At 39.1% G+C, this 26,969-nt stretch overlaps 1 protein-coding gene and 1 long non-coding RNA gene across 17 annotated transcripts in view; one reads left to right on the top strand and one right to left on the bottom strand.

Moving 5' to 3' along the window:
• C16H5orf34 (chromosome 16 C5orf34 homolog) overlaps positions 1-26,969 on the top strand; it is a 52,836-nt gene that overhangs the window by 11,506 nt on the left and 14,361 nt on the right. For 6 of the 14 annotated variants that reach the window (XM_085002178.1, XM_085002173.1, XM_085002170.1 and 3 more), the window contains exons 5-13: positions 16-114; positions 1,625-1,748; positions 6,574-6,665; positions 8,782-8,851; positions 10,090-10,260; positions 11,209-11,303; positions 12,757-12,855; positions 17,918-17,958; positions 23,415-23,604. In XM_085002178.1, coding sequence (XP_084858304.1) covers positions 16-114; positions 1,625-1,748; positions 6,574-6,665; positions 8,782-8,851; positions 10,090-10,260; positions 11,209-11,303; positions 12,757-12,855; positions 17,918-17,958; positions 23,415-23,604 — 981 coding nt within the window. Of the gene's footprint in view, positions 1-15; positions 115-1,624; positions 1,749-6,573; positions 6,666-8,781; positions 8,852-10,089; positions 10,261-11,208; positions 11,304-12,756; positions 12,856-17,917; positions 17,959-23,414; positions 23,796-25,243; positions 25,925-26,969 lie in introns of those variants that run through there. The other 8 variants (XR_014831208.1, XM_021077011.2, XR_014831207.1 and 5 more) reach the window with 5 other exon arrangements.
• Positions 7,943-26,914, bottom strand: LOC106508158 (uncharacterized). 3 transcript variants are annotated; one of them, XR_014831269.1, is made up of 6 exons: positions 26,571-26,914; positions 25,988-26,131; positions 23,815-23,984; positions 17,710-17,820; positions 15,047-15,104; positions 13,991-14,788 (listed from the first exon to the last, which is right to left on the bottom strand). It is a non-coding gene; the product is annotated as an uncharacterized LOC106508158 (long non-coding RNA). The 3 variants fall into 3 exon arrangements; XR_014831270.1 differs by lacking the exons at positions 13,991-14,788; positions 15,047-15,104 and adding an exon at positions 7,943-8,072; XR_014831271.1 differs by lacking the exons at positions 13,991-14,788; positions 15,047-15,104; positions 25,988-26,131 and adding an exon at positions 7,943-8,072 and having other exon boundaries at positions 26,161-26,914.

Here is a 26,969-nt window from a genome sequence, read left to right as displayed (position 1 = left end):
TTTTGTCCTTCACAGGTGGAATTTTTGTGATTCACTTTCACAGAGACAGTTTGGTGAAGAATATTCCTATCCTGAATTAGTAAAAGTGGTTTGGTACAAAGGTACTATCTATAGGTAAGTCACTTATGTTGCGTTTGGAACTATGTAGCAATGTCACAGAGGTACAGGAGTAGCCTTGTGGATGGACTCCTCCCAAGAGGACACAGTTTTGCTGGGGCCACTATTCTGTTTGGTGCTGAGTTTTACAGGTCTCAAAACTTATTTTTATTAGTGTATGGAGGGGATTTTTATTAGTGCATGGAGGGGTCTTGTGACTAATTCACATCAACCACATTCACAAGATTTTTGCCACAACTCCAGACACAGCAGGGGGTTAGTTTTGCTTGTGAATGAAATATTTTGCCAGTTTTTAGGATACTCCTTCCAAGCAACAGGGGATCTAATCATCTGAATTAGTCATCAGAAGGTTGCTTGTTGAGTGTGGAGTTAGAGAAGAAGTTAGCTAGCCTTGGAGAGATTTCAGCTGTCACTCATGCAGCAAGTACTCATTGACTGTCTCCTCTGAGTCTGAACTATTCCATTGAATTATTCCTACCCCACCACAAAGCATACCTCTGTAGTAATTAGAATACTAGTGTAGGCTAGATTCAGAGTTTCACTTCTGTGAATAATGCTAGAAGAAATTTGTGAGATTTTTGTTCTTTGAGGTCTCCTTTTCTTGCATGAAAACCCAACCTCTTCTGACAGTATATTCTTCGTATATGTTTCAATAAAATTGACTTACTTTAAGTTTTTATACATCATATGCCCACCACCTTGTTTGTGACTGGCCGCTCCAGATATAGTCAGTCACCATCTTAGTGGTGGCTCCTTTTACACATGGCTAATCTCATCTATCAGATACTGCTTCTGCTAGTTTCATTATTACAGAATAATCTTATTCTTAGGTACTGGAGATGTCATATTTAACTCCTTTGCAGTGGGTATATTGCTTTGGTGACTACTCTGTGCCAGCCACCGTGACTTGGCAGAGAGGATTCCAGGATGATAAGACAAGAAGCTTGACTTCTAAAAGTTGAGCTTAGTTGAAATACACACACACACACACACACGCATACACACGCATATACTTTTTTTTTTTTTTTTTTTTTTTTGGTCTTTTTAGGGCTGTACTCATGGCATGTGGAGGTTCCCAGGCTAGGGGTCCAATCTGAGCTGTAGCCACCGGCCTATGCCAAAGGCACAGCAAAGCTGGATCCGAGCTACCTCTGCGAGCTACACCACAGCTCACGGCAATGCCGGATCCTTAACCCACTGAGCAAGGCCAGGGATCGAAGCTGAAACCTCATGGTTCCTAGTCGGATTCATTTTTGCCGTGCCACCACCAGAACTCCTGAAATAGGTACATTAACCAATTCTGTGTGTTCTGTTTATGTTTTGCAAAAAAAAAAAAAAAAAAAAAAATTGAGCTGTCTTATGTGCATAGTATAAGATTATCCATTTTTCTAGATTTCTAGATAGGCGAAACCTCATACTGCTGTGCTTTTTAAAAAAAAAAGTGATTGCCTTCATGTGTATTTTAATCTCAGAAAAGAAAATTTTAATGATTATTTCTTTCCTTTAGACTTAACCATAAAAATATGAACTCAATAGAGATTTATCCGGGAGATGGATCTGTTTTCAAATCAGAAGGAGCTTATTTAGGGAACTATTTTACATATTATTCTATTCAAGAAGGATCAGAAGAGGTGAGTTGATGAGGTCTCAGCCTAAGAAGATTTTTGATATATAGCAGTTACTAAATAATTCTGAATACCTATATGGGACATTTGATATTTTATAACATTTCTTGATACTCCTTAGTCTGGAGAATTAATAGAATCTTACTGCCAGCATTGGCATGGTAATTAATAACCACTTTAACTGCATTCTTATCCAATATTCTGTCATTCATTTGTCTAAGCAGTTTGTGTTTAAATCAGAAGTTAAACTTCTTCTGTCAGAGAATTTATCAATAGGAAAAACTGAAACTTGCAATATTATTTTGAATCAGTATACTTCTTTGAATTAATACTTGCACATTAAAAAGCACATTATTTTTTCCCCCCACATACAAATGTTTGCATATTTAAAATATTTCTTGGAGTTCCGTTGTGGGGCAGTTGGTTAAGGATCCAGCATTGTCACTGCAGTCTATGAATTCAGTCTCTGACTGGGGAACTCTCACATAGGGTAGGTACAACCAAAAAAAGTGAAATATGACACGATGTATTTAATATATCAGGCCAAAATATAATCATGTAGTAATTTTGTTTATAGTCTAAATTTGCTTGTTCCCAGTCTGACACTTGAAATCCACCCTCTCATAGGGATTACCATCGTATCACACAGCTTTACTTTGCTGAATGGAACATAATATGTTTCTTTTTCTATTACAGAATAAGTGATAAGATTATCAGGGTTGCTAGGGAGCAGACTTAAAAATAGAGCAGATTTTTTAACTAGGAAAAATTTCAAACATGCAAAAAGTAGCAAGATAAGTGTAACAGACCTTGATGTACCTGTTACAACACTTGTTCCATCTATACCTTGTTCCATGTACTTCTACTGCCCCCTCCACTCCCTGTTTATTTTTAAATAAATCCCAAGTATCATTTCATTTCATAAATATTTTAGTATATATTAGAGCAGATTTCCTGCTAGAGTTTATTTGTAGGAAAGTATTCATTTATTGAATAAATATTAATTGAGCATTCGTAGGCAAGCACTGTTAGGCACTGGGTAAAGATGAAAAGTTCCTGCCTTTAAGGGTTCACAGTCCAGGAGTCAGGCAAACAGGCAAATAAAAGTGTGACCAATAGAGTGTGTTTGTGTGCACATGTGTGTGTAATGAAAGAGATAAGTAAACAGGTAAATAGAGTGGGTATGATTTGTATCTTCTAATGGCTTCTGTGTATTGAAAGTTCAAAAACTCCAAGATAAACACCGGACATCTCAGAGCATCCGTTTTACTCAAAGTTGTCACAAGGAGGGAGTGATAATTTTTATACTGAAGCGAATATATCACACTTTGGCGATAAAACAGAACTTATAGCCAAGTAGTACCTTTGTGGTGGACTCTTTTGAGCTTCACACACTTAGACCCTGTGTGCAACAAATTCACTATCCTCTCTCTACTTGAGTGAAAAGATCTAGAAACAATTAGCTTTATTTTTGGAGTAAAGTTTTTGGCTCTTTACTTTAACCCATACTCCAAAATAATTTCCAGGTGGATTAAAGGGCTAAATGTCAGAAACCAAACCATGTAATTGTTAAAAGAAAACAGAAGGACAGTGTTTATGATCTTGGAGTAGGGAAGGCCTTCTTAAGTATAATACAAAAAACCAGAGGCATAGAGTTTGATGAGCTTCAAAAAACAAAGGCCTGGACAAGAAAATTCTACACTATAAAGTAGTAATAAAAAGACCAAAAGAAAAAAAAAAAAAACCTGGTAGAAAAATGAGTAAAGGATAAGAATGGTTAAGCCATGTAACCTATAATATTGGAAAACATGTATCAAGAAAATGCAGATTAAAATTACAATGTCAGGACATTTTTCACTCATAAAATGTCAAAAAGTTGTAAAGGTTGGTAATATCTGCTGCCAGCAAGGGTGTGGGGAAAGGGGTGCTTTCATAGTATTGATTGGAATGTAAATTGAGCCTTCACAAAGGACAGTTTGATAATATCAAGTAAAATTGGCCAGAAACTCTGCTTCTAAGGTTATCTATCTCAGAAAAATGTTGGCACATGTATATGAAGAAGCATGGCCACCACTGTGGATTGTGGTCTTGTTTGTAGCAGCAAAAAACTAGAAGCAATCTAAATGTTCATCAATAGAAAAATGGTGAAATAAGTTGTGGTGATCAGGTTATGGGAATGCTGTGTAGCAGTTTAAAAGAATGAGGAAGATGTAGATGCACAGATGTTGGAAGATCTCCAAGACACTGATGAGTGAAAAAAGAAAGGTACTTAACATGTACAATGATATCTTTTGTGTTAAGAACAAAAAACAAACCCCAAACCCAATTATATTAGTGTATATAATACATGCGTAAATGCACAGAGAAAGATCTAGACAGATAACTGAATTGCAGTGGTTGCTTTTGGGGAGGAGTCTGGGATTTTGTGAGGGAGGAGGAGTTGGGAGGGACTTAAATCTTGTGGGGTGTTTTTTTTTTTGTTTTTTTTTTTGAATAAGGGTTTTCCATTTTTATTTCCTTTTAAAATAGATTTTTAAAAATTTTATTGAAGCATAGTTGATTTATAATGTGTTAATTTCTACTGTACAGTGGAGTGACTTAGATGTACATATATATTATTTTTCATATTCTTTTCCATTAGGGTTTATCACAGGATATTGAATATAGTTTCCTGTGCTATACAATAGGGCCTTGTTGTTTATCCATCCTATATATAATAGTTTGCACCTGCTAATTCCAAACTCCCAGTCCCTTCTGTGCTGCATACCTCCAAATCCATTCTCTATATCCGTGAATCTGTTTTTGTTTCATAGATATGTTGATTTGTATCTTAACTTTATTATTTTTTTGTCTTTTCCAGGGCCTCACCCATGACATATGAGGTTCCCAGGCTGGGGGTCTAATCTGAGCTGTAGCTGTTGGCCTATGCCACAGAAACGTGGGATCCAAGCCAAGTCTGCAAACTACACCACAGCTCACAGCAACACCAGATCCTTAACCCATTGAGCAAGGCCAGGGATTGAACCTGAAACCTCATGGTTCCTAGTTAGATTTGTTAACCACTGAGCCACAACAGAAACTCCTGTGACATATTTTAGATTCCACTTATAAGTGACATCATGTGGTAAATGTTTCTGACTTACTTTGCTTAGTACGATAATCCGATAATCTCTAGGTTCCTCCATGTTGCTGCAGATGGCATTGTTTCATTCTTTTTAATGGCTGAGTAATATTCCACTGTATATCTATCTAACACCATATCTTCTTTATTCATTCATTTGTTGATAGACATTTAGGTTCATATCCATGTTTTGGCTATTGTAAATAGTGCTCCTATGAACATAGGGGTATGTGCAGATTTGAAGTGATAGTAATTTCATTTTTGACACGTTGAAGTTGAGATGCCTTTGTGATGTCCAATAGAGATTTGGATATTCAAGTCTACAGCCCAGGATAAAAGAGGAGAGACTGTTTTTGAGTACCTACTATAAACCAAATTCTGTCCCAGGTGCTTTATATATGTATTATTTCATTAATCCTTGGAACAATCTAGATGGTAAGTAGTATTCCCATTTCATAGGTTGTAGGCACTAAGGCTTACGAAAGGTTGTATAAGCCCCCCATTATTACAGTTAGTAAGAGGCACACCTGTGATTTGAATCCATCTGTCTTGACTTTGAAACCCATCTTCTCTCATTGATGGTAAAGTATGGATTACACTCTCTTGTTCACTTCAGCTCTCTACTACTACTTAGCCCTCAAGCCTCAATTTACTTAACTAAAAAATAAGCTTTAATAGTTTTTTTTGTTTTCTTTTGTCTTTTTGCCTTTTCTAGGGCCACTCCTGTGGCATATGGAGGTTCCCAGGCTAGGGGTCGAATCAGAGCTGTAGCCACCTGCCTACGCCACAGCCACAGCAACACCAGATTCGAGCCGTGTCTGCGACCTACACCATAGCTCACGGCAACGCCAGATCTTTAACCCACTGAGCAAGGCCAGGGATAGAACGTGCAACCTCATGGTTCCTAGTCAGATTTGTTAACCACTGCGCCACAACGGGAACTCCAGCTTTAATGGTTCTTATCTCTCAGAATTATTTTGAGGAGTAAATGAGATAATCTTTGTAACAGCGTGGTACCTAGCACATAGTATCTGCTCAGTAAATGTTAGTTGTTGCTGTTAGGATATTTTTTAAGGACATAGTCTTGGGCCCTGATGGGATTACCTGAGAAAAAATCAGAAGATAAGGCTGAAGACAAAATCCTGGGAAACACTAGCATTAGAGAGTCTGAGAGGAGTTCACTAGTGGCTCAGAGATACCTGGCCCAGGAAGTTCCACATACTGCGGGTGTAGCCAAAAAAAAAAAAAAAAAAAAAAGAGTCTAAGAAAGAGGAAATTCAGAAGGAATAACAAAATAACAGTTTTTTTTCCTAATACAAGAGGCTGAGCCTGTAAATATTATTTTCTTATATGAATAGCTTATCCATTAATAGACTATATCAAAATGATATATTCATTCAATTAAAATAAATGTTCAAACCTATATAGTCTTCTTCTTTGTCTAAATGGAAAAGGGGGCTTATGTAGTGTGTTTCCTGTTAACTAGGTTGTTAATTTGAATATAGCCAAGTTTTAAATTGAACAGTAAGTTATAGGCTATTAGAATATAATTTTTGAATAGTAGCAGCCAAAAAAAATTACTTTTTATGGGTTTTGATTAAGTTAAAATAATTGTTTGCCTTGTCACTATGTAAATACTTAAGTTTTGGTCATTATTACTATTTTTAAAACTTACTATTCAGTTTTTTTTTCATTTAAACTAATTTTCAGAGACAAGAGAAAACATATTCAGTAAATAACCTTCCTCCAGATAGACCAGGAAGAATGTTCTCTGTGTGTTCTCTAATGGAACAGGCAACCAGGTAGGTACTTCATGTTCAAATGATATCAGGTGTTATATGTTTGAGAAACTTGATACATTTTCTAGAGGTTAGGTAAAAATGGAGAACTGGTATGTTCAGCGGAAATATGTCTTTGTAAATCTGTCGACTTTTCTGGTGTCATCATTTATAAAATAAAGTCATTACTATGTCATTAAAAGAGTACTTTTGTGTGGAAAGGTTCATTCGTGCTGAATATTAGATACCAGATATGAGTGATATATGGTATTTGTCTTTCTCTTTCTGGCTTACTTCACTCACTATGAGGGTCTCTAGTTATCCATCATGTTGCTGCAAGTGGCATTCTTTTGTTCTTTTTTTATGGCTGAGTAGTAGTCCATTGTGTACATATATCACATCTTCCTAATCCAATCGTTTATCAGTGGATATTTGGGTTGTTTCCATGTCTTCGCTATAGTGAATAGAGCTGCAATGAACATGCGGGTGCATGTGTCTTTTTTAAAGAAAGTTTTGTCCAGATATATGCCCAAGAGTGGGATTGCTGGATCACATGGTAGTTGTATGTATAGATTTCTAAGGTACCTCTATACTGTTCTCCATAGTGGTTGTACCAGCTTACATTCCCACCAGCAGTGCAGGAGGGTTGCTTTTCTCCACAGCCCCTCCAGCACTTGCTTTTTGTGGACTTATTAATCATGGCCATTCTGACTGGTGTGAGGTGGTATCTCATGGTAGTTTTGATTTGCATTTCTCTAATAATCAAGGATGTTGAGCATTTTTTTCATGTGCTTGTTGGCCATCTGTACATCTTTGGAAAAATGTTTATTCAGGTCTTTTGCCCATTTTTCCTTTCCACAGAAAAGAAAATCATGGACTTGGAGAATAGACTTGTGGTTGCCCGGGGGGAAGAGGGAGGGAGTGGGATGGATTCGGAGTTTGGGATTAATAGATGCAAACTATTGCTTTTGGAATGGATTAACAATGAGATCCTGCTGTGTAGCACTGAGCACTATGTCTAGATACTTACAATGGAGCATGACAATGGGAGAAAAAAGTATGTATACATGTATGTGTAACTGGGTCCCCATGTTGTACAGTGGGGAAAAAAATTGTGTTGGGGAAATAACAATAAAAAATAAATTAAAAAAAAGAGAGTACTTTTGGCTTTGAAATTTGAAGTTAAATATGGGGAAATTTCCACATATAGTGAGGAACTGCTGGTAGGAAATAAGTGCCTTTTCTTTCGGTAAGTGTGGCATCATTATTGCTCCTTGAAATCAAGTTGAAGATTTGACTGATACATTTAAATTTTCATACTTTATTATCATTGGAGTAATAAAGATTTCTGAGAGTAGATAGAAGGTGATCTGTAGATTGGTTCTTCGGCTCATGTTTTTTTAATTCTCCTAATTAATCAGTTCGTGGCACCTGGAAGAATGAAAGTGAATTAATGAATTATTTATTTTTATAAACTTATGTTTAAGCAACTTCCAAAGCAGATTTGAAGAAGCAGAACTGGTCATTTGATTTTCTAGGGACAGTTGATTCATATCCCCACCACTCCTAGAATATGCTAAACCTTTCAGGTGCTGTGAATCTGTCACTTTTTAAAAAGCACCTGAAAATTCTCTCCATTTGGAGTCATCATTGCTAAAAACTAGAGCAATGGATGTTACAATCATGGCACAGTGGAAATGAATCCAACTAGGAACCATGAGGTTGCGGGTTTGATCCCTGGCCTCTCAGTGGGTTAAGATCCGGCATTGCCATGAGCTGTGGTGTGGATCACAGGTGTGGCTTGGATCTGGCATTACGGTGGCTGTGGTGTAGGCTGGCAGCTGTAGCTCCGATTCCACCCCTGGTCTGGAGACCTCCGTATGCTGCGGGTGTGGCCCTAAAATGAAAAAACAAAAACGAAAAACAAACATTAGAGGAATAACCTTAACTATGTAAGATTAGCACAAAAGAAGCAACAATAGTAGTTCCTTTCTAAGGGCTTTAGGAAGAAAAGAAGTCCAAACATTTTTGTAGAAATGGGTTACTTGCTTAAAATGTTGTATAGCATTGAGAATGGGTTGCTAGAATTGGAAAATGACATTGCTGGCAAATATTTAAGAAGTATTTTTCTCGTTCACAGAATTCTTCAACATTGTGCCAAGACGAGGCTTTCTTTAAGCCATAACTATCGTATATGCTGCTGGAAAATGGTACCTTGAATTGTTTTAAGAGCAAGATTTTTTAATTGCTATATTATTTGGTTACATACTTATAAGTTCAGATTACTTTCATGTAAGTAGTGTGAGAAATTCGTTGGGAGTTCCCATCGTGGCGCAGCAGAAACGAATCCGACTAGGAACCATGACGTTTCTGGTTTGATCCCTGGCTTCACTCAGTGGGTTAAGGATCCGGCGTTGCCATGAGCTGTGGTGTAGGTTGCAGACACGGCTCAGATCTGGCATTGCTGTGGCTGTGGCGTAGGTCAGCAGCTACAGCTGCGATTAGACCCCTAGCCTGGGAACCTCCATATGCCGAGGGTGCAGCCCTAGAAAGACAAAAGACAAAAAAAAAAAAGAAATTCTTTGTAACATTAATACTGGTTTATTTATTTTTTTAATTTTTTTTATTATTATTTTTATTTTTATTTTTTTGTCTTTTTGCCTTTTCTAGGGCCGCTCCTGCGGCATATGGAGGCTCTCAGGCTAGGAGTCCAATTGGAGCTGTAGTTGCCAGCCTACGCCAGAGCCACAGCAACGCGGGATCAGAGCCGTGTCTGCGACCTACACCACAGCTCACGGCAACACCGGATCCTTAACCCACTGAGCAAGGCCAGGGATCAAACCCGCAACCTCATGGTTCCTAGTCGGATTCATTAACCACTGAGGCACGACGGGAACTCCCATACTGGTTTATTTTTGAAAATCCAATTAATAGAAAAACACTGCAAAACTGGGTTTTTATGTTATGCTTTTACTGTATATAGTTTGTTTTTTGTTTCTTAGTGGAGGGGGAAGGGCAGGGGAACTGATTGGATTTGAAGTGTGTGAAAACATAGTTATTATAAAACATATTACAGTATTCTACTCTATTTCCATAACTGTAAAAGTACATTTTTTTAATGCTGTCTTAGAGGAAGTGATTCTCAGACATTGATTTCTGTCTATACTACTTTGATTATAAGCCTATATGTTTCTGTAGTTCCTAGTCTTTGTCTACTTTCTATGTAAAATTTGGCAGAATGGTGACTCTCCAAAGATTTTTTTTAACTTAATCTCCCCACAATAGATTCTTTTGGGGTATCCACTCCTGGAAAAGTTAAAACATACATAAGGATTCTAAAATATTGTACTTCTGAATAAGAATCTTGAAGTTGCCTCAGTGTTCATTAATCATTTCAATCATTATTAGTGGATAACTCTTTCCTGCAATTTTTATTTTCTGGTTTTAGGTTCCTGGGATAAATGATAGCAATATACTGCCTTTGCTTTTGAGAGAATCGGTCATACCCACTGTGGGAAGGTTTCTTGCATACTCTGATGACAAAGTACATGCTATCTTTTTAGATGGCATTACTCTAACCCTGAATTGGAATTTCAGCACTTTTATTCAAAAGAGACAGGTAATTATATACTTCAGACTGAAAGGTTTTTTTTTATTCTGTGGAAATAGTGCACAAAAAAAAAAATAGTGCACAAAAATTAAAATCTGTCAAGAGACTTTACTGATCCCATTGGATTGCCTAGCGAAAATCAGAAAGGTGTGACAAATACCATTTTTATAAGTGTAGCTCATTATAAAGAAAGGGACTTTTTTTATTATTATTTTATTTTATTTATTTATTTATTTATTTATTTATTTATTTTTTTGTCTTTTTGCTATTTCTTGGGCCGCTCCTGCGGCATATGGAGGTTCCCAGGCTAGGGGTCTAATTGGAGCTGTGGCCGCCAGCCTACGCCAGAGCCACAGCAATGCAGGATCTGAGCCGAGTCTGCAGCCTACATCACAGCTCATGGCAATGCCGGATCGTTAACCCACTGAGCAAGGGCAGGGATCGAACCCACAACCTCCTGGTTCCTAGTCGGATTCGTTAACCACTGCGCCACGACGGGAACTCCACTTTTTTTTTTTTTTTATAATTATTTGTATAAGGGTAGAGGTTAAATAATACCCATATCCCATGTAAAATATAACTTTTAAAGTTTTAATGATTTTTTTTTTTTTGTCTTTTTGTTGTTGTTGTTGTTGCTATTTCTTGGGCCGCTCCCATGGCATATGGAGGCTCTCAGGCTAGGGGTCCAATCGGAGCTGTAGCCACCGGCCTACGCCAGAGCCACAGCAACGCAGGATCCGAGCCGCGTCTGCAACCTACACACAGCTCACGGCAACGCCGGATCGTTAACCCACTGAGCAAGGGCAGGGACCGAACCCGCAACCTCATGGTTCCTAGTCGGATTCGCTAACCACTGCGCCACGACGGGAACTCCGATCTTTTTTTTTTTAATTTAAAATTAATGAAGTTTGTTTTTCAGTTCTAGAACACTAATACTTACCTTTCCTCCTTGCTAAGGTAAATCGGGGCCTCAACTTAGGTTGGTGTAAGTTAACTTTTCCTGATGGACAAGATAAGTTAATTCAGATTCAACACCCTGGACCATATGAAAGGTACTGAAAAACAATTTAAAATTCTAATTTCATGTTAATAAATAATTTAGTTGCTCAGCGAGGAAGCATATAAACATTATTATTATTATTTTTTTTTTTTTGTCTTTTTGCTATTTCTTTGGGCCGCTCCCGTGGCATATGGAGATTCCCAGGCTAGGGGTCCAATCAGAGCTGTAGCCACTGGCCTACGCCAGAGCCACAGCAACGTGGGATCCGAGCCGCATCTGCAACCTACACCACAGCTCACGGCAACGCCGGATCGTTAACCCACTGAGCAAGGGCAGGGACCGAACCCGCAACGTCATGGTTTCTAGTCGGATTCGTTAACCACTGCGCCACGACGGGAACTCCCTAAACATTATTTAAATTTTGTATATTCTTTGTTTTTCTATGTAGAAAATGTGCATGAAGTCATTTTAGCAGGTTTCCAGAATGTAGTTATATTGACAACTAGCATAACTAAATAGGTCAGCTTTAATCATTTCCATTTGTATTCTAATAATTTTTCAAAATAAATGTTACAAATACTCCACAAGTAACTAGCTTGTTATGGAGCTTGGACTTGGGATCAGCTGTGTCAACCAATTAACTAATTCATCCCCTAACCAATTTGAAATAAGGTTTACAGCCACAAATAACTAAACTTATGTATATTTCTATAAAGTGAAATAAAATAAACTAGCTGGTGATTATTAAAATGGAGAAGATTCTTGAAATCAGCTCTTTATGAATGTGGCTTTTCTCTTTTGGCTTATGTAATTTGTTACAGTCATTGTTGTGATGTTCTTGACATGTTAGTGATTTTACTTGAGGGTGTTCACAAAAGAATTATTTTTTTACCTCTTGAATTTATTTTTCTGTTGGATTTACTGCATTTTGTTTTAAATGCTCCAACATTCATTGCTAGTTTGAATAATCTGCCTCAAAAGATAGTGACTTTAGCAAACATTAACTATTTGGTTTATTCAGTCACTCTAGATCATTTTATTGAACTTGATACTTATTTGTATATTTGATGAATTATATAATTATAGATGTGTGTGTGCCTGCATTAATGGGTGTATTCTGGTTTAAATTTTTTAAAGCAAATACTCAGTCTTACATGTAGAGACATTTTTATGATAAGATTTAACAAAACTCATTTCACTTTGAAAAACTGAAAGGAAAATTTAAACATTTGAATTCACTTAGAATGAAATCCAAGTGTTACCTTTGTTCTGATTCTTAAATCTTTATTAATCATGAATGTGAGTAGGTCATTTTACTCCTGATGAATAATGAGAAAAACTTGCCTTTTCTCTTTCCAGTGAAGACTTTTTAAATTGCCCTATAGTAGAATTTTTTCTTTATCCCCTTTTCCCAAATTGTCTTAATGATTTTCCATTTTTTGGAATATTTTCATAAATAGTCTATAAATTCATTTTTCAAATATCTCTTAATGTATTCAACCTAGATATGTGGCAACAGTAATATCATGGTGCAGAAGACTGACCCAGACTAGTCAGAAGGAGATACCCAGGCATCCTTCATCTTCTTTTCCTGAAGAAAACTGGTATTTATATTTATTTTAAACTTAATCTGTGTATAAGAGCCAACTAACCCTCAAAGATTAAAATGGTAAATGATAAACTCTGATTCTTTTTCCCAAGAAAACTTTTTTTTGTGTTTGGTGCTGAGTCAAGCCTGGGCCAGCACACTCCAGCAAGCGGTCCTCAAGGGTCATCTGCGCACTTGTACTCCCCACGTTGGCTGTGGGCAATGTGCACTTAAGTGTCACTTCGCTGCAACTGGTTTGTTTCCAATCAGAGTACCTGTGACTTTAAGAAAAAAAGGCACCACACACGCATTTAATTCCTATGATATTTTTGCTTAAATCTTGCAAATTATCTTTAATCATATCCAACTTATTATATTTCATCATAGTACATTTCATCTGAAAATCAGAAAAATGCATTGAAAACATATCAGGTTTTCCTTTCGTGGCACAGTGGAAACGAATCCAAGTAGGAACTGTGAAGTCGTGGGTTCAATCCCTGGTCTCGCTCAGTGGGTTAAGGATCTGGCCTTGCCATGAGCTGTGGTGTAGGTCGCAGATGTGGCTCAGATCTAATGTTGCTGTGGCATAGGCCTGCAGCGGTAGCTCCAATTGGATCCCTAGCCTGGAAACCTCCATATGCTGCGGGTGCAGCCCTAAAAAGCAAAAGAAAAAAAAAAAGAAAGAAAAGAAAGAAAAGTCATATCAAAATGAGTGACTCTTTTAGTGTGATAAATTCATCCTGAAAACTTTACAGAAAAACATTCTTTTTTTTATTGCTGCACCTGCCACATATGGAAGTTCCTGGTCCAGGGACTGAATCTGAGCCACCACTGAGACTTAATTTGTAGCTGCAGCAATGCCAGATCCTTTAACCTACTGTGCTGGGCAGGGAATTGAGCCTTCTCCTCTGCAGCAACCTAAGCCACTGCTGTCAGATTCTTTTTTTTTTTTTTTTTTTTTTCTTTTGTCTTTTTGTTGTTGTTGTTGTTGCTATTTCTTGGGCCGCTCCTGCGGCATATGGAGGTTCCCAGGCTAGGGGTCCAATCGGAGCTGTAGCCACCGGCCTACGCCACAGCCACAGCAACTCGGGATCCGAGCCGCGTCTGCAACCTACACCACAGCTCACGGCAACGCCGGATCATTAACCCACTGAGCAAGGGGCAGGGACCGAACCCGCAACCTCATGGTTCCTAGTCGGATTCGTTAACCACTGCGCCCCGACGGGAACTCCGCTGTCAGATTCTTAACCCACTGTACCACAGCAGGAACTCTGGAAAAATTTAAAGGAGTTTTTATTTAATATTACTAAAATTAAAAAAAAAAAAGTTGACTCATATAATAATTTCTATCATATTACCTCCCCCAAATCAATTGCCAAATCAACAAATAAAGCAAAATTTTAGTCCCTCCTATGTGCCTTTCAGTGTACAGTAGACTAGAACTGAGCTTCAAAGGAATATTTAGGGAAATTGAGACTTTTAGGGAAGAAGCAAAGGCAGAGGTAAAAAAGGATACTTTGGGCTATGGAGATAGAAGTTAGTTTTTATGGGGCAGACACTTAATCTGTTTGGTTGTAATGTGAGTTTTGATGGGTAGGAATAGATCGTGTAAATCAATAGAGGAGTTCAGACTTCATAGATTTACAAATTTCTATCTGGAAAAAAAAGATAGGAAGAAAGGTCACTAGGAAGGTCAGTGTCACTGCAAGTATAATCTGAAAATACTGAGAAAAAAAGATACCAGGAACAATTTAGGAAGCTTTAAATTAAAATAAGTTGTAAAGTGTCTTAGCATAGCATGATGGAAAAACATATAAACATTAAACCTGGTTTTTAACCACCTTTCCTAGGTTACTTAGAGAAAGCAGTCCAGTCAAATCAGTAGATGTATTTGAATATCCAGGTATCTTAAGGATTCAGTTTCCAGGTCCCTCTCTTTTAGCTACAGCCTGTTTGGGAACAGAAAAGTTATCTCAGTAGCTAGCAAAAAACATAGTTGAGAAGAAAGGGAAATTATATGTGGCTATAAAATTCATCATTGCTCAGCTGGCAAAGTTTGTAAAAATGAAAACTCAGAAGAGGATAACTGTCAGGACAAACTAAAGTGAGGGAGTGAGAGAAGTACAGATTGGTGAAAGCAGCTGTGGGTGCAAGCAAATAGGAGCAGAGAAGAGACAAGGAATTGAGTGAGGAGGGGAGATACAGACCTTGCAGTGGCTCCATTTCCCTTGCAAAGCCTAAGACAGCTCCACTGTGGTTTGTTTTCTTGACAAAATGGGTAGGTTGAAGGAAGAGAAGAGATTGCACAATAAACAACTGCTTAAATTGTATTTCAGTATCTATTTTCCCAACTAACCTGTTATTAGCTTACTGATTCAACTTTTTAATAGGGATGCTAGTCAAAAAAATAGTACAGGAAATACTTCCTAAGAAGTTGGTTTATCAGAATTCCCCTTGTAGCTCAGTGGTTAACGAATCCGACTAGGAACCATGAGGTTGCAGGTTCAATCCCTGGCCTTGCTCAGTGGGTTAAGGATCCGGCGTTGCCGTGAGCTGTAGTGTAGGTTGCAGATGCAGCTTCAATCCCATGTTGCTGTGGCTCTGGCGCAGGCCGGTGGCTACAGCTCCGATTGGACCCCTAGCCTGGGAACCTCCACATGGCACGGGAACAGCCCAAGAAATGGCAAAAAGACAAAAAAAAAAAAAAAAAAAAAAAAAAGTTGGTTTATCATATGTGGGACAGCAGTACAACGGTAGTTTGTATTGTTGCTTACACCCAGAAAATGTGTGTTTAAAAGGGTGGGGGTTGTTTTGCAATGATGAACAGTCAGCAGGTTTTAGAGTAAGTCATATTCAGTTCTTTACAACAGATGCTAAAGTGATGAAAGATTTCTTATTCTTCATCCATAGTCTAGAGTACAAGGAAGGAGTGCAGGCTGATGGGTCCACTGTAGTAAAGCCAGTAAAGCAGACAAGTCAAACCCTGTTGTGAACTGTGAACAGGTTTTTAATGACTTGAGTAAAGAGATGTTTTAAATATTAATATCTTCATTAATTTTGAAGAGAGCTAGTCAAGTTACACTATTTTCTAGTTGTGTGCCACTGCTCATGTTTCATTCTAGCGATGACGAAAAAGACAAAGGTCACATGTGTAAAGAGGTTCTGCTGGATCTGTGTACATTCTACTCTCTACTCCATACAGTTGTCCCAGTATCTGTTTCTATATAACAGGGTAAGACCTGATCTTCATATGCTAACCCTTCAAATCAAGGAGAAGAGAATGTCTAGTATACTATGCTTAAGAAAACAATAAAATAATTAGTCTATTCCAGAAGAAACTTAATGGAAAATAGTACATTTTGACACCTAATTCATCTGTATGAAAAGTTGGCCCTGGAGACCATCCATTTCCTAAAAGTTCCATTTTTTTTTTTTTTTTTTGTCTTTTTGTCTTTTGTCTTTTGTTGTTGTTGTTGCTATTTCTTGGGCCGCTCCCGCGGCATATGGAAGTTCCCAGGCCAGGGGTTGAATTGGAGCTCTAGCCACCGGCCTACGCCAGAGCCACAGCAACATTGGGTCGAAGCTGCATCTGCAACCTACACCACAGCTCACGGCAACGCCGGATCGTTAACCCACTGAGCAAGGGCAGGGACCGAACCCGAAACCTCATGGTTCCTAGTCGGATTCGCTAACCACTGCGCCATGACGGGAACTCCTAAAAGTTCCATTTTTGTGTGTGTTTTTTTGTCTTCTCTAGGGCCACACCTGCGGCGTATGGAGGTTCCCAGGCTAGGGGTCTAATCAGAGCTATAGCTGCTGGCCTATGCCAGAGCCACAGCAATGCCAGATCTGAGCCTCCTCTGTGACCTACACCAGAGCTATGGCAACACCAGATCCTTAACTCACTAAGCAAGGCCAGGGATTGAACCCGCAACCTCATGGTTCTTAGTTGGATTTGTTTCCACTGCGCCATGACGGGAACTCCCAAGAATTCCATTTAAATGAGGTCTTGCTATATGTGCAAGATACTTTCTCCTCCAAAGAAACAATCTAGGTATAAAGATCAGAAAATTAAATAGTTCAAAAGAAGACATTACAGGTGTTTCCATCATGGCACAGCAGAAACAAATCCAACTAGGAACCATGAGGTTGTGGGTTCAATCTCAGGCCTTGCTCAGTGATTAAGGCTCCAGCATTGCTGTGAGCTGTGGTGTAGGTTGGAGACTTGGCTTGGATCTGATGTTGCTGTGGCTGTGGTGTAGGTCAGCAGCTGCAGCTCTGATTAGACCCCTAGCCTGGGACCCTCCATATGCCACGGGTGTGGCCCTAAAAAAGCAAAAAAAAAAGAGGAGTTCCCGTCGTGGCGCAGTGGTTAACGAATCCGACTAGAAACCATGACGTTGCGGGTTCGGTCCCTGCCCTTGCTCAGTGGGTTAACGATCCGGCGTTGCCGTGAGCTGTGGTGTAGGTTGCAGACGCGGCTTGGATCCCGAGTTGCTGTGGCTCTGGCGCAGGCCGGTGGCTACAGCTCCGATTGGACCCCTAGCCTGGGAACCTCCATATGCCGCGGGAGCGGCCCAAGAAATAGCAACAACAACAACAACAACAAAAGACAAAAGACAAAAAAAAAAAAAAAAGATATTACCAAGAAGTTTATGATTAATTAATGTAAAGCTGTTAGAATTCAGGAGAGAACATTCTTTCACAGAAGTCATGTTTTTTAGTAGCTTTTAAAACTTTGAGTAAACCCTGAGGAGGAAAGTAGAAGGTATGCCAGGTTAGTACTGAGTTGTAGCAGGAAGGCCCATTACCTTCAAACCTCAATACTTGATTCAAAAGTCCTTGAGGTAGAGGACTTTTATTCACTTACCTTCTCATGAAAGGCACTCAGTAAGTATCCTTGAGTCAAGGTGATTTGTTGTTAAATAAAACCAGTATGAAGAATTCTTAACTTCTAGGTTCTTCTGTCAAAAATTTTAGCCTTTATGAAAAAAATTAAGTATGCTTATTTGAAATACTGTGGATATAAAAGAATCAGACAACTAACTAGCATGAATTTTTTTTTTTTTAACTTGCAGGTCTGTGGCTTCTGAACTTGAAAAGATACAGAAGTTTAACTGTATCCTTTATACAAAATGTATTACCCTGCATAATTTCTCCCTTTCCATTGTAGGCTTAATTCATGACTATATATTAATCCATACTTATATAGTGTGGAGCTTTATTGAATAATATTTAAGATTGTAATTTAAGATGTATCTTCTCTAGAAGGTATAAATTAACATTTATACTTTTCATTGGGTTTAAGTCAGCAAAGGACAGTGAACTAGGTTCAAGATATCTTATGGAGACTTTCTCACAAAATTATATTCTAAACTAGAACTGGAACTATCTCTGATAGTTCTTTTATTTCCTTTTTAAAAAGTTTTTTAAGATTTTTAATGTACTATTTTTTTATTAAATTTCCATTGAGGTATGATTGACAAAATTGTAAGCTGTTTAAACTCATATCACAGTGACCTGACACACTTATACACTGTGAAAAGATTACCCTATCTCTTGTTAATTAACATATCTACCACTTCACACATTTATCTCTCAACCCCACTCCCCTTTTTTTTTTTTTTGGTGGGAACATCTGGGTTCCACCTTCCCAGCAAACCTCAGTCATACAACACAGTGTTATCAACTGCAGTTGCCATGTTCCACATTAGCTCTCAGACCTTAGTCATCTTATAGTTGCTTTTACCAACCTCTCTCTTTCCCTACCCTGAAGCCCCTGGCAGTCACCATTCTACATTTGGTTTCTATGAGTTTGACTTTTTAAAAAATTCTTCATATGCAGTATTTGTTGTTCTCTGTCAAGCTTATTTCACTTAGCAAAATGACCTTAACATCCATCCGTGTTGTAAATGGCAGGACTTCTTTCTTCTCATGGCTGAATAGTATCCCGTCTTCTTTATCCCTTCATCCAATGATGGACACTTAGGCTGTCTCCATATCTTGGCTCTTATAAATAATTCTGCAGTGAACATGGGAGTGCAGATATCTCTTCAGCAGACTGTTTTCATTTCTTTTGGATATATACCCGAAAGTGGGATTGCTGGATCATGTGTAGTTCTACTTATAATTTTTTGAGGAAACTTTCATACTGCTTTCCACAGTGGCTGTAACCAATTTATATTTCTACCAAAATATACAAGGGTTCTCTTTTCTCCATATTTTTACCAACACTTGTTATGTCTTGTCTTTTTGATGATAGCCATTGTAACAGGTATGAGGTGATATCTCATTGGTTTTGATTTGCATTTCCATGATGAGTGATGTTGAATACCTTTGCACGTACCTGTTGGCCATCTGTGTGTCTTTGGAAAAATACCTGTTTAGTTCCTCTGCTCATTTTTTAATCAGATGGTTGGTTGGTTTGTTTTGCTATGGAGTTATAGGAGTTCTTGGCATATTTTGGATATTAACCCCTTATCAGATATACAATTTGCAAATATTTTTTCCATTTCATTGAAGGTGTCCTTTAGTGTACAGAAGCTTTTCAGTTTGACATAGTACCGCTAGTTTTTGCTTTATCTTTGCTTTTGGTGTGAAATCAAAAAAGTCATTGCCAAGACTGATGTCAAGGAGCTTACCCCCTATGTTTTCTTCTAGAGGTTTTATGGTTTCAGGTCTTATATTCAAGTCTTTAATCCACTCTGAGTTGTTTTTTGTGTATGGTATAAGATAGTGGTCCAGTTTCATTCTTTTGCATGTGACTGTCCAGTTTTCTCAACATCGTTTATTGAAGAGTCTATCCTTTCTCCATTGTATCCTCTTGACTTATTTGTTGTAAATTAATTGACCATATTTTTCATTGGGTTGTTTCTGGGCTGTTTATTCTGTTCTATTGATCTATATTTCTGGGTTTTGCCAGTACCATACTGCTTTGGGTTTGGTTTGTCTGTTTTTTGGCTGTGGCATATGGAAGTTCCTGGGCCAGGGGACTGGTCCCATACCACAGCAGTGACTCAAGCCACTGCAGTGACACAGGGTCCTTATCCTACTGTGCCATAAGAGATCTCCATGTGCCACACTGTTTTGATTACTGTAGTTTTGTAATATAGTTTGAAATCAGACTGTGTGATGCTTCCAGCATTGTGCTTAAGTTTGCTTTGGTTTTTTGAGGTCTTTGTGGTTCCATACAAATTTTAGTACTATTTAATTTCCATGAAGACTGCCGTTGGAATTTTGTATCATTCAATACACTGAATATTGTATTGAATCTCTAGATTGCTTGGGGTGGGATGGACATTGTAACAATATTCTTCCAGTTCATGAGTACAGAATATCTTTGCATTTATTTTTGCCTTCAGTGCCTTTCATCAATGTCTTACAGTTTTCGATGTACAGATCTTTCACCTCTTTGCTTAAATTTATTCCTAGGTATTTTATTCTTTTTGAGGTAATTGTGGGTTTTTTTGTTTGTTTTATTGGTCTACTTCCTCTGGGGACTTCCAGTACTATGTTGAATGAAAGTGATGAGAGTGAGCATTATTATTCTGTTTCTTAGAAGAAGAAAAGCTTTCAGCTTTTCACTGTTGAGTACGATACTAGCTGTGGGCTAGTAATAAATTATAGCCTTTATTATGTTGAGGTATGTTCCCTCTATACCCATTTTGTTGAATGTTTTTCTGCATCTATTGAGATGATCATATGATTTTTATCTTCTACTTTGTTGATGGGATGTATCACATTGATTTTCATATGTTGAACCATCCTTGTATCCCTAGGGAAAAAATCCTACTTGATTATGGTGTATGATCATTTTAATATATTATTGAATTTGGTTTGCTAATGTTTTGTTGAGGATTTTTGCATCTATGTTTATCTCGAGGATATGGGTCTGTAGTTTTCTTTTCTTGTACTGTCTTCATGTGGTTCTGGTTGTCAGCGTAATCCCAACCTCGAAAAAGAGTTTTGAAGTATTCTCTCCTCTTCTGTTTTTATAAGAGTTTGAGAAGGATTGGTATTAATTCTTGTTTAAATGTTTGGTAGAATTCACTAGTGAAACCATCTCTGCTGGGAGTGTTAAGAAAAAAATCGATCACTTGATCTATGTAAGAATTTGGAAATTTTCTTCAAGCCAAATTTGAACCCAGGAAGAACATCTCAGAAAGTTCTGAGAACTCTTCTGCTGGTTAGAAATTGAGATACAATTATATATGTTCTTTGAGACAGAGGGCTCCACATCTAATAACATATTATTGACAGTTTACATAATCTGGATCTAAGCATCATCCCACTGGGTCATATGTCTAAGATTAAGAAGGAATTCGGAGTTCCCATTGTGGCTCAGCAGAAATGAACCCAATATCCATGAGGACTCAGGTTTGATCCCTGGCCTTCCTGAGTGGGTTAAGGATCTGGCATTGCCGTGAGCTGTGTAGGTTGCATACATGGCTTGGAGCCCATGTTGCTGTGGCTGTAGTATAGGTTGGTGGCTGCAGCTCCAATTAGACCCTTAGCTCTAAAAAGACAATGTTATTTTGTTATCTTTTAAGGAGTTGTCTTGATGCTAGGAAAATGTCGCTCTTTATGGTTGAGCAGGTATTCCTGCTCTTGGGGAGGTCAGGTTGATCCATAATGCAGAAACGGTACACAGTTCAGGAGAAGGGCAGCTAGAGGGCAGAGAAGAGGCTTTTATATTTAAAATTTTTTGTCTTGCCACAAAATAGGATTACAGGAGGTTTTTGGTTACTGATTCAGTTTCTTTTCTTTTTTGTCTTTTGTCTTTTTAGGGCCGTACCCACGGCATATGGAGGTTCCCAGGCCAGGGGTCGAATTGGAGCTTTTGCTTCCAGCCTGTGCCACAGCCACAGCAACGTGGGATCTGAGCTGAGTCTGTGACGTGCACCACAGCTCAGGGCAACACCGGATCCTTAACCCACTGAGCAAGGCCAGGGATTGAACCCGCAACCTCATGGCTCCTAGTTGGATTCATTTCTGCTGCGCCACGATGGGAACTCCTGATTCAGTTTCTTTATTAATAATCAGTCTGGAATCAGCCTTGATAGGTTGATTATTTCTAGGAATCTCCATTTCTTTTAGGTTATCCAATATGTTGGCATATAATTATTCATAGTAGTCTCTTACGATCCTTTGTCTTGCTGTGGTATTGTAATTTTTTCTCTATTTTTATTTGAGTTCTTTTTTTTCTTGCTAGGTCTAGCTAAAGATTTGTCTATTTTGTTTATCTTTGCAAAAAAAACAGCTCTTTGTTGCTTTGACTTTTTCTGTTATGTGTAAGCTCCTTCCAGGGAGACTGCAGCAAGCTGGAGTAGGCCAGAGAGAATATGGAGCTATCACCTGCTGAGTGAGAACTCTGACCCTCAGGCATCAGCTTTTAAAGTATGCCAACAGGAGTTCCCGTCGTGGCGCAGTGGTTAACGAATCCGACTAGGAACCATGAGGTTGCGGGTTCGGTCCCTGCCCTTGCTCAGTGGGTTAACGATCCGGCGTTGCCGTGAGCTGTGGTGTGGGTCGCAGACGCGGCTCGGATCCCGCGTTGCTGTGGCTCTGGCGCAGGCCGGTGGCTACAGCTCCGATTCAACCCCTAGCCTGGGAACCTCCATATGCCGAGGGAGCGGCCCAAGAAATAGCAACAACAACAACAGACAAAAAAAGGCAAAAGATAAAGTATGCCAACAGGGAAAGACTGGGAGATCGAGGTTTTTGTTTGCTCAGAGCTGGGTGTTGTGGGGGCCTATCATGCACTTGGCAATCTTAAAAGTTGGAGCATTAGATGTTGGGTCTAAACCCTTTATTCCTCAGGAAGAAGCTGAGAATTGTGAGTTCCCCCCTGTTGGGCGAGGGGGGGTGGGGTTTATAGCGACAGTGTGTCTTTCCCATTTCAGTGTGGATATTTTCTCATTCACTCAATGTGAAGAAGTCCCTTGGTAGTTCCTGGAATTCGTACAGTGAGAATTGCTCTGTGTGTAGCTGGGGATTCAGTGTGTTGCTAGAGATTCAGTGTGTCTGTGGAGGGAAGTGAGTTCATGAACCTGCTACCTCATCAGCTTGGGACAGGACTCTTTCTTATGAAACCTTTTGTTCTGTACATTCCTACTCCATTCATCTACATTTTTTATTTTCCTGTAATCCTATTCAAATAACAGCGTAGCTCTGCAACAGAGAACAGTTTTGCTTTCACTGATATTTAAGTTAAAAAAATACCCTACAGAGATTGTTTATATTCCTTTCATCTCTACTTTTGTTCCCTTTTATTCCCATATCACTTCTTTGCTTAAAGAAATGTTACTGAGGTTTTTAATTCTTTTATTTTCTCCCTATTGCCAAACCTCCATCCAAATACACACATACTCTCTTTTCCTTTCCCCCTCTTTTATACTCCAGTCAGTTTCCTCATCTATAAGAGATAGACTGGACAAGTTCTGAAGTCCAACTCTATTAAGAATCCAAGATATCTTCCTCCCAGTGTAGAAATATTTTACTATGAAGGCTAAGCTTTCTGAAATTCAAAGTAATTATAATGAATATTAGGGAAAAGCTCCTTAACTAAGCCACTAGTGTTACTGGAGAATAGTGGTGTCCTAAACCAGATTTCTAACAAGAAAAATGAACAGTCTTCAGATCATTATAAACCCAAATCTTCAGAACTCTCGCTAAAAGAAGTTAATGAAAACAGTGTATCAGTGGCATTGAGAAAAACCTCTGAAATCCTTCAGGATATTGACTCTCTTCTATCAAACTCCAAAAGGTAAAAAATATTAAACCTTGAGGATGTTATTTCAAGTGACTGATAGAAAATTACTAGAAAGCCAAAAACTGATCTGTATGACTTCTGTACATTGATTACTTAATGAGAACTTGAACTTAAGGAGAGATTTTACACTAACTTGTAAATTTTAAATGTATATTTATATTTTATTAATAAAGAACTATTTAAAATTTTTGAACAATTTCTTACCTCAGATTTGAGAAGAAATTTTGTAAAATTGTAGAGTTGCTGATTTATCTTGTGGAGTTTTTGCTATTAATCAAATTTTCTTCATTTTAATATGCAGAATTGTGTGCATTGGTCATTAGCTATTTTTTCTCTTCCAGTATTTTTCCGTAGAATCACGAAAAGAAAAAGATCTTAAGAAAACAAAACAAACTTAATGTAGACAATATTGCTTCAAGAATCGGGCACTTCAGATAAGCCTAAATTTTATCTGAACTGTCTTATACACCACATATTTTCATTTGTTTTGAACATCTCAAAAAATATGCTACAGGAGTTCCTGTCGTGGCTCAGCGGTTAACAAACCCTGCTAGCAATCATGAGGACATGGGTTCGATCCCTGGCCTTGCTAAGGGGCTTAAGGATCTGGCATTGCCATGAGCTGTGGTGGATGTCGCAGACACAGCTTGGATCCCGAGTTGCTGTGACTGTGGCATAGGCTGGCGGCTATAGCTCCGATTCAACCCCTAACCTGGGAACCTCCATATGCCGCGGGTGTGGCCCTAAAAAAAAAGGACACACACAAAAAAATTATGCTACAAAGTATGTGAAACCAAAAGAAGTGAGCTCACCATAAGTGGCATTTACTTCACCTGCCTCTTAGGAAAGAATAAAATCATATACCTAAAAACATTTCAAGAAGTTTGTGTTTATGGTGCAGCAGAAACAAATGTGACTAATAACCACAAGGTTGTGGGTTCAGTCCCTGGCCTCGTTCAGTGGGTTATGGATCTGGCATTGCCATGAGCTGTGGTAGAGGTCGCAGACACAGCTTGGATCTGGTGTTGCTGTGGTGTAGGCCAGCAGCTGTAGCTCTGATTCGACCCCTAGCCTGGGACCTTCCATGTGCCATGAGTGCAGCCCTAAAAAGCAAAAAAGTAAAAAATTTTTAAAAAGATTTCAAGATTATACCAAATATAACCAGAAGTATTCTAATTGTGATTTCTTGAAAAGACCACCCTCTTCACATAAAAGGGAAGAAGGAACAAAGGAAACTATAAGAAAAATAAAGAGCAAAGCAAACAGTGTAGTCAGTTAGGAGTGATAATGTAAGCACTATGAGTGGGCACAATGTTCTCTCTAGCTCCTCTCAACCTGGGCTCCCTGCCACCTTCACGTCTCAGCACAAATATCCCTTCTTCAGAGGGGCTTCCCCCAGTTACTATGACATCACCATATTTATTTTCTTCACGGCACATATTTCAGTCATACAACTTCTTTGTGGTCTGTATCATCCACTAGAACTTGAGGTCCAGAAAGTTATTAATAGCCTTATTACTAAGCAGAGTACCTGGCATATTGAGAGCACTAGGTATGTGTTGTGTAAATGAATATTCCCTTTGGGCAATGTACTGACTAGAGGAAATAACCATAAGTTCTATTTTGGTTGCAGGAAACCACCCGTGTTGTCCCTAAATAGAAGTGCAACTCTATTATTAAGAATCCAAGAAAGCCTATAGTTAAGACATGTACCATGCTACCAGTAAGGGTAATGCCAAGTTATTACTACATTCAGACAGAGAAAGTTTGTCCTTAACATGACTAAAAGCACCCAGGATTGGAGTTCCTATTGTGGCTCAGCGGTAAACAAACCCGAGCATGAAGACTTGGGTTCAATCCCTGGCCTTGCTTAGTGGGTTAAAGACCCCACCGTGCAGTGAGCTATGGTGTAGGCCTGCAGACACGGCTTGGATCCTGCGTTGCTATGGCTGTGGTGTAGGCCGGCTGCTGTAGCTCCAATTGGACCTAACTTGGGAATTTCCACATGCTGTGAGTGTGGCCCTGAAAAAACAAAAACAAAAAACACCATGTAAATCAAATATAATGGAAAAAATAATCATTTTAAAAAACACCCAGTTATTGTGGTCAATGTATTCAGTGATAGATACATTTTTTTTTGTTTGCTGTGCTGGTGACATGTGGACGTTCTGGAGCCAAAAATTAAACCTGTGCCACAGCAGCGACTGGGTCTGCCGCAATGACACCAGATCCCTAACCTGCTGTGTCCCAAGAGAACTGCCAGTGATATTTTTAATAAGCTTTTAAACTGTGCAAGTAAAACATATAATTTCCTCCCTTGGCTGAGTCTTTTCCATTGGCTAAGAACCAAGAACATGACAGGTAATGAAAAGGTTACCTGAGCTACACTTTAAGGTTCTGTGAAAGGCCTCGGAGTTTGCTTGAAGATGAAGAGTTGGATTTTCTATGGTCTCTTTCCACTGCATAATTAATATAATCCCATTGCTGCCCTTGCTTTACATCCAGCACTTGTTCTGAGAAACTGTAGACAGGAAGGAGAAAGAAATGTACCTCTTTGAGCCTCCTCTTTTGGGCCAAAATGTTCCAATATGCTTCCTAGGGCCGAATGTCAATCTTGGTGCACCCACCACTCTGAGGCAAGAAGAAGCAGGGAGATGGAATAGGAACTGACCACAGACCCAGTAAACAAGCTGCAACTTGTCCAGTTAATCAGGGTCAAGCTACCCTTTATATTGTCTTTTTCAACTCTTAAGCATCTGGTAGTCATGATTAAGTGCTCTAGCCTTGTTAAGACCTGCACGACAAAGAACTGCCTCCAACCATCTGCCCAGCGGCAGAGCGTAATTATTAAAAACTCCCCAAGGGGGCGCTGAGGAGCTGCAGGTTTGCAGGGTCGTGATTTCGCTTGTGGAAAAATTCACATCCACCCTGAAGGATCCCTTGAAGGAAGCCGGAAATACCTCTGCATCTTCGGGTACTCGACCCCCGGCCAGCGGCTCATCGCTCCTGTTTCTGGGCGTAAGGCCGTGCGTCCCACATTTGCTCCTTGCCCCTGGCTTTCAGCCGCTGCTTGGGCGCGCTGTTGGGTGTGTCGGCGGCTAGATCTATGGACGGCATCGGCTGAGAACAAATCCTCAGGTTCAACAGAATGAAACAAGGCATTTTTACTTCATCCCCTTCGTCCCAAAGGCTACTTTTTGGGGAGCAGGATGCTGGGAGGACACTCGAGGTACCCATCCCCTTAACTAAAAACACTCAGCGCTCCGGCCGGCTCAGAGCCGGGCCGTATCCCAGCGTCCTCTCTGCCAGCGTTGCGGGCTGGAGCCGCTCTGGCCCTCGGCGTCTCAATGGTACTGACC

Source organism: Sus scrofa, chromosome 16 (assembly GCF_054392235.1).
Source record: "Sus scrofa isolate SSC_HxYL_T2T_F1_AM1 chromosome 16, Sscrofa_HxYL_maternal_Yorkshire_Landrace_v2.0, whole genome shotgun sequence".
Lineage (NCBI taxonomy): Eukaryota > Metazoa > Chordata > Mammalia > Artiodactyla > Suidae > Sus > Sus scrofa.
This window is presented reverse-complemented; position numbering and strand designations above follow the sequence as displayed.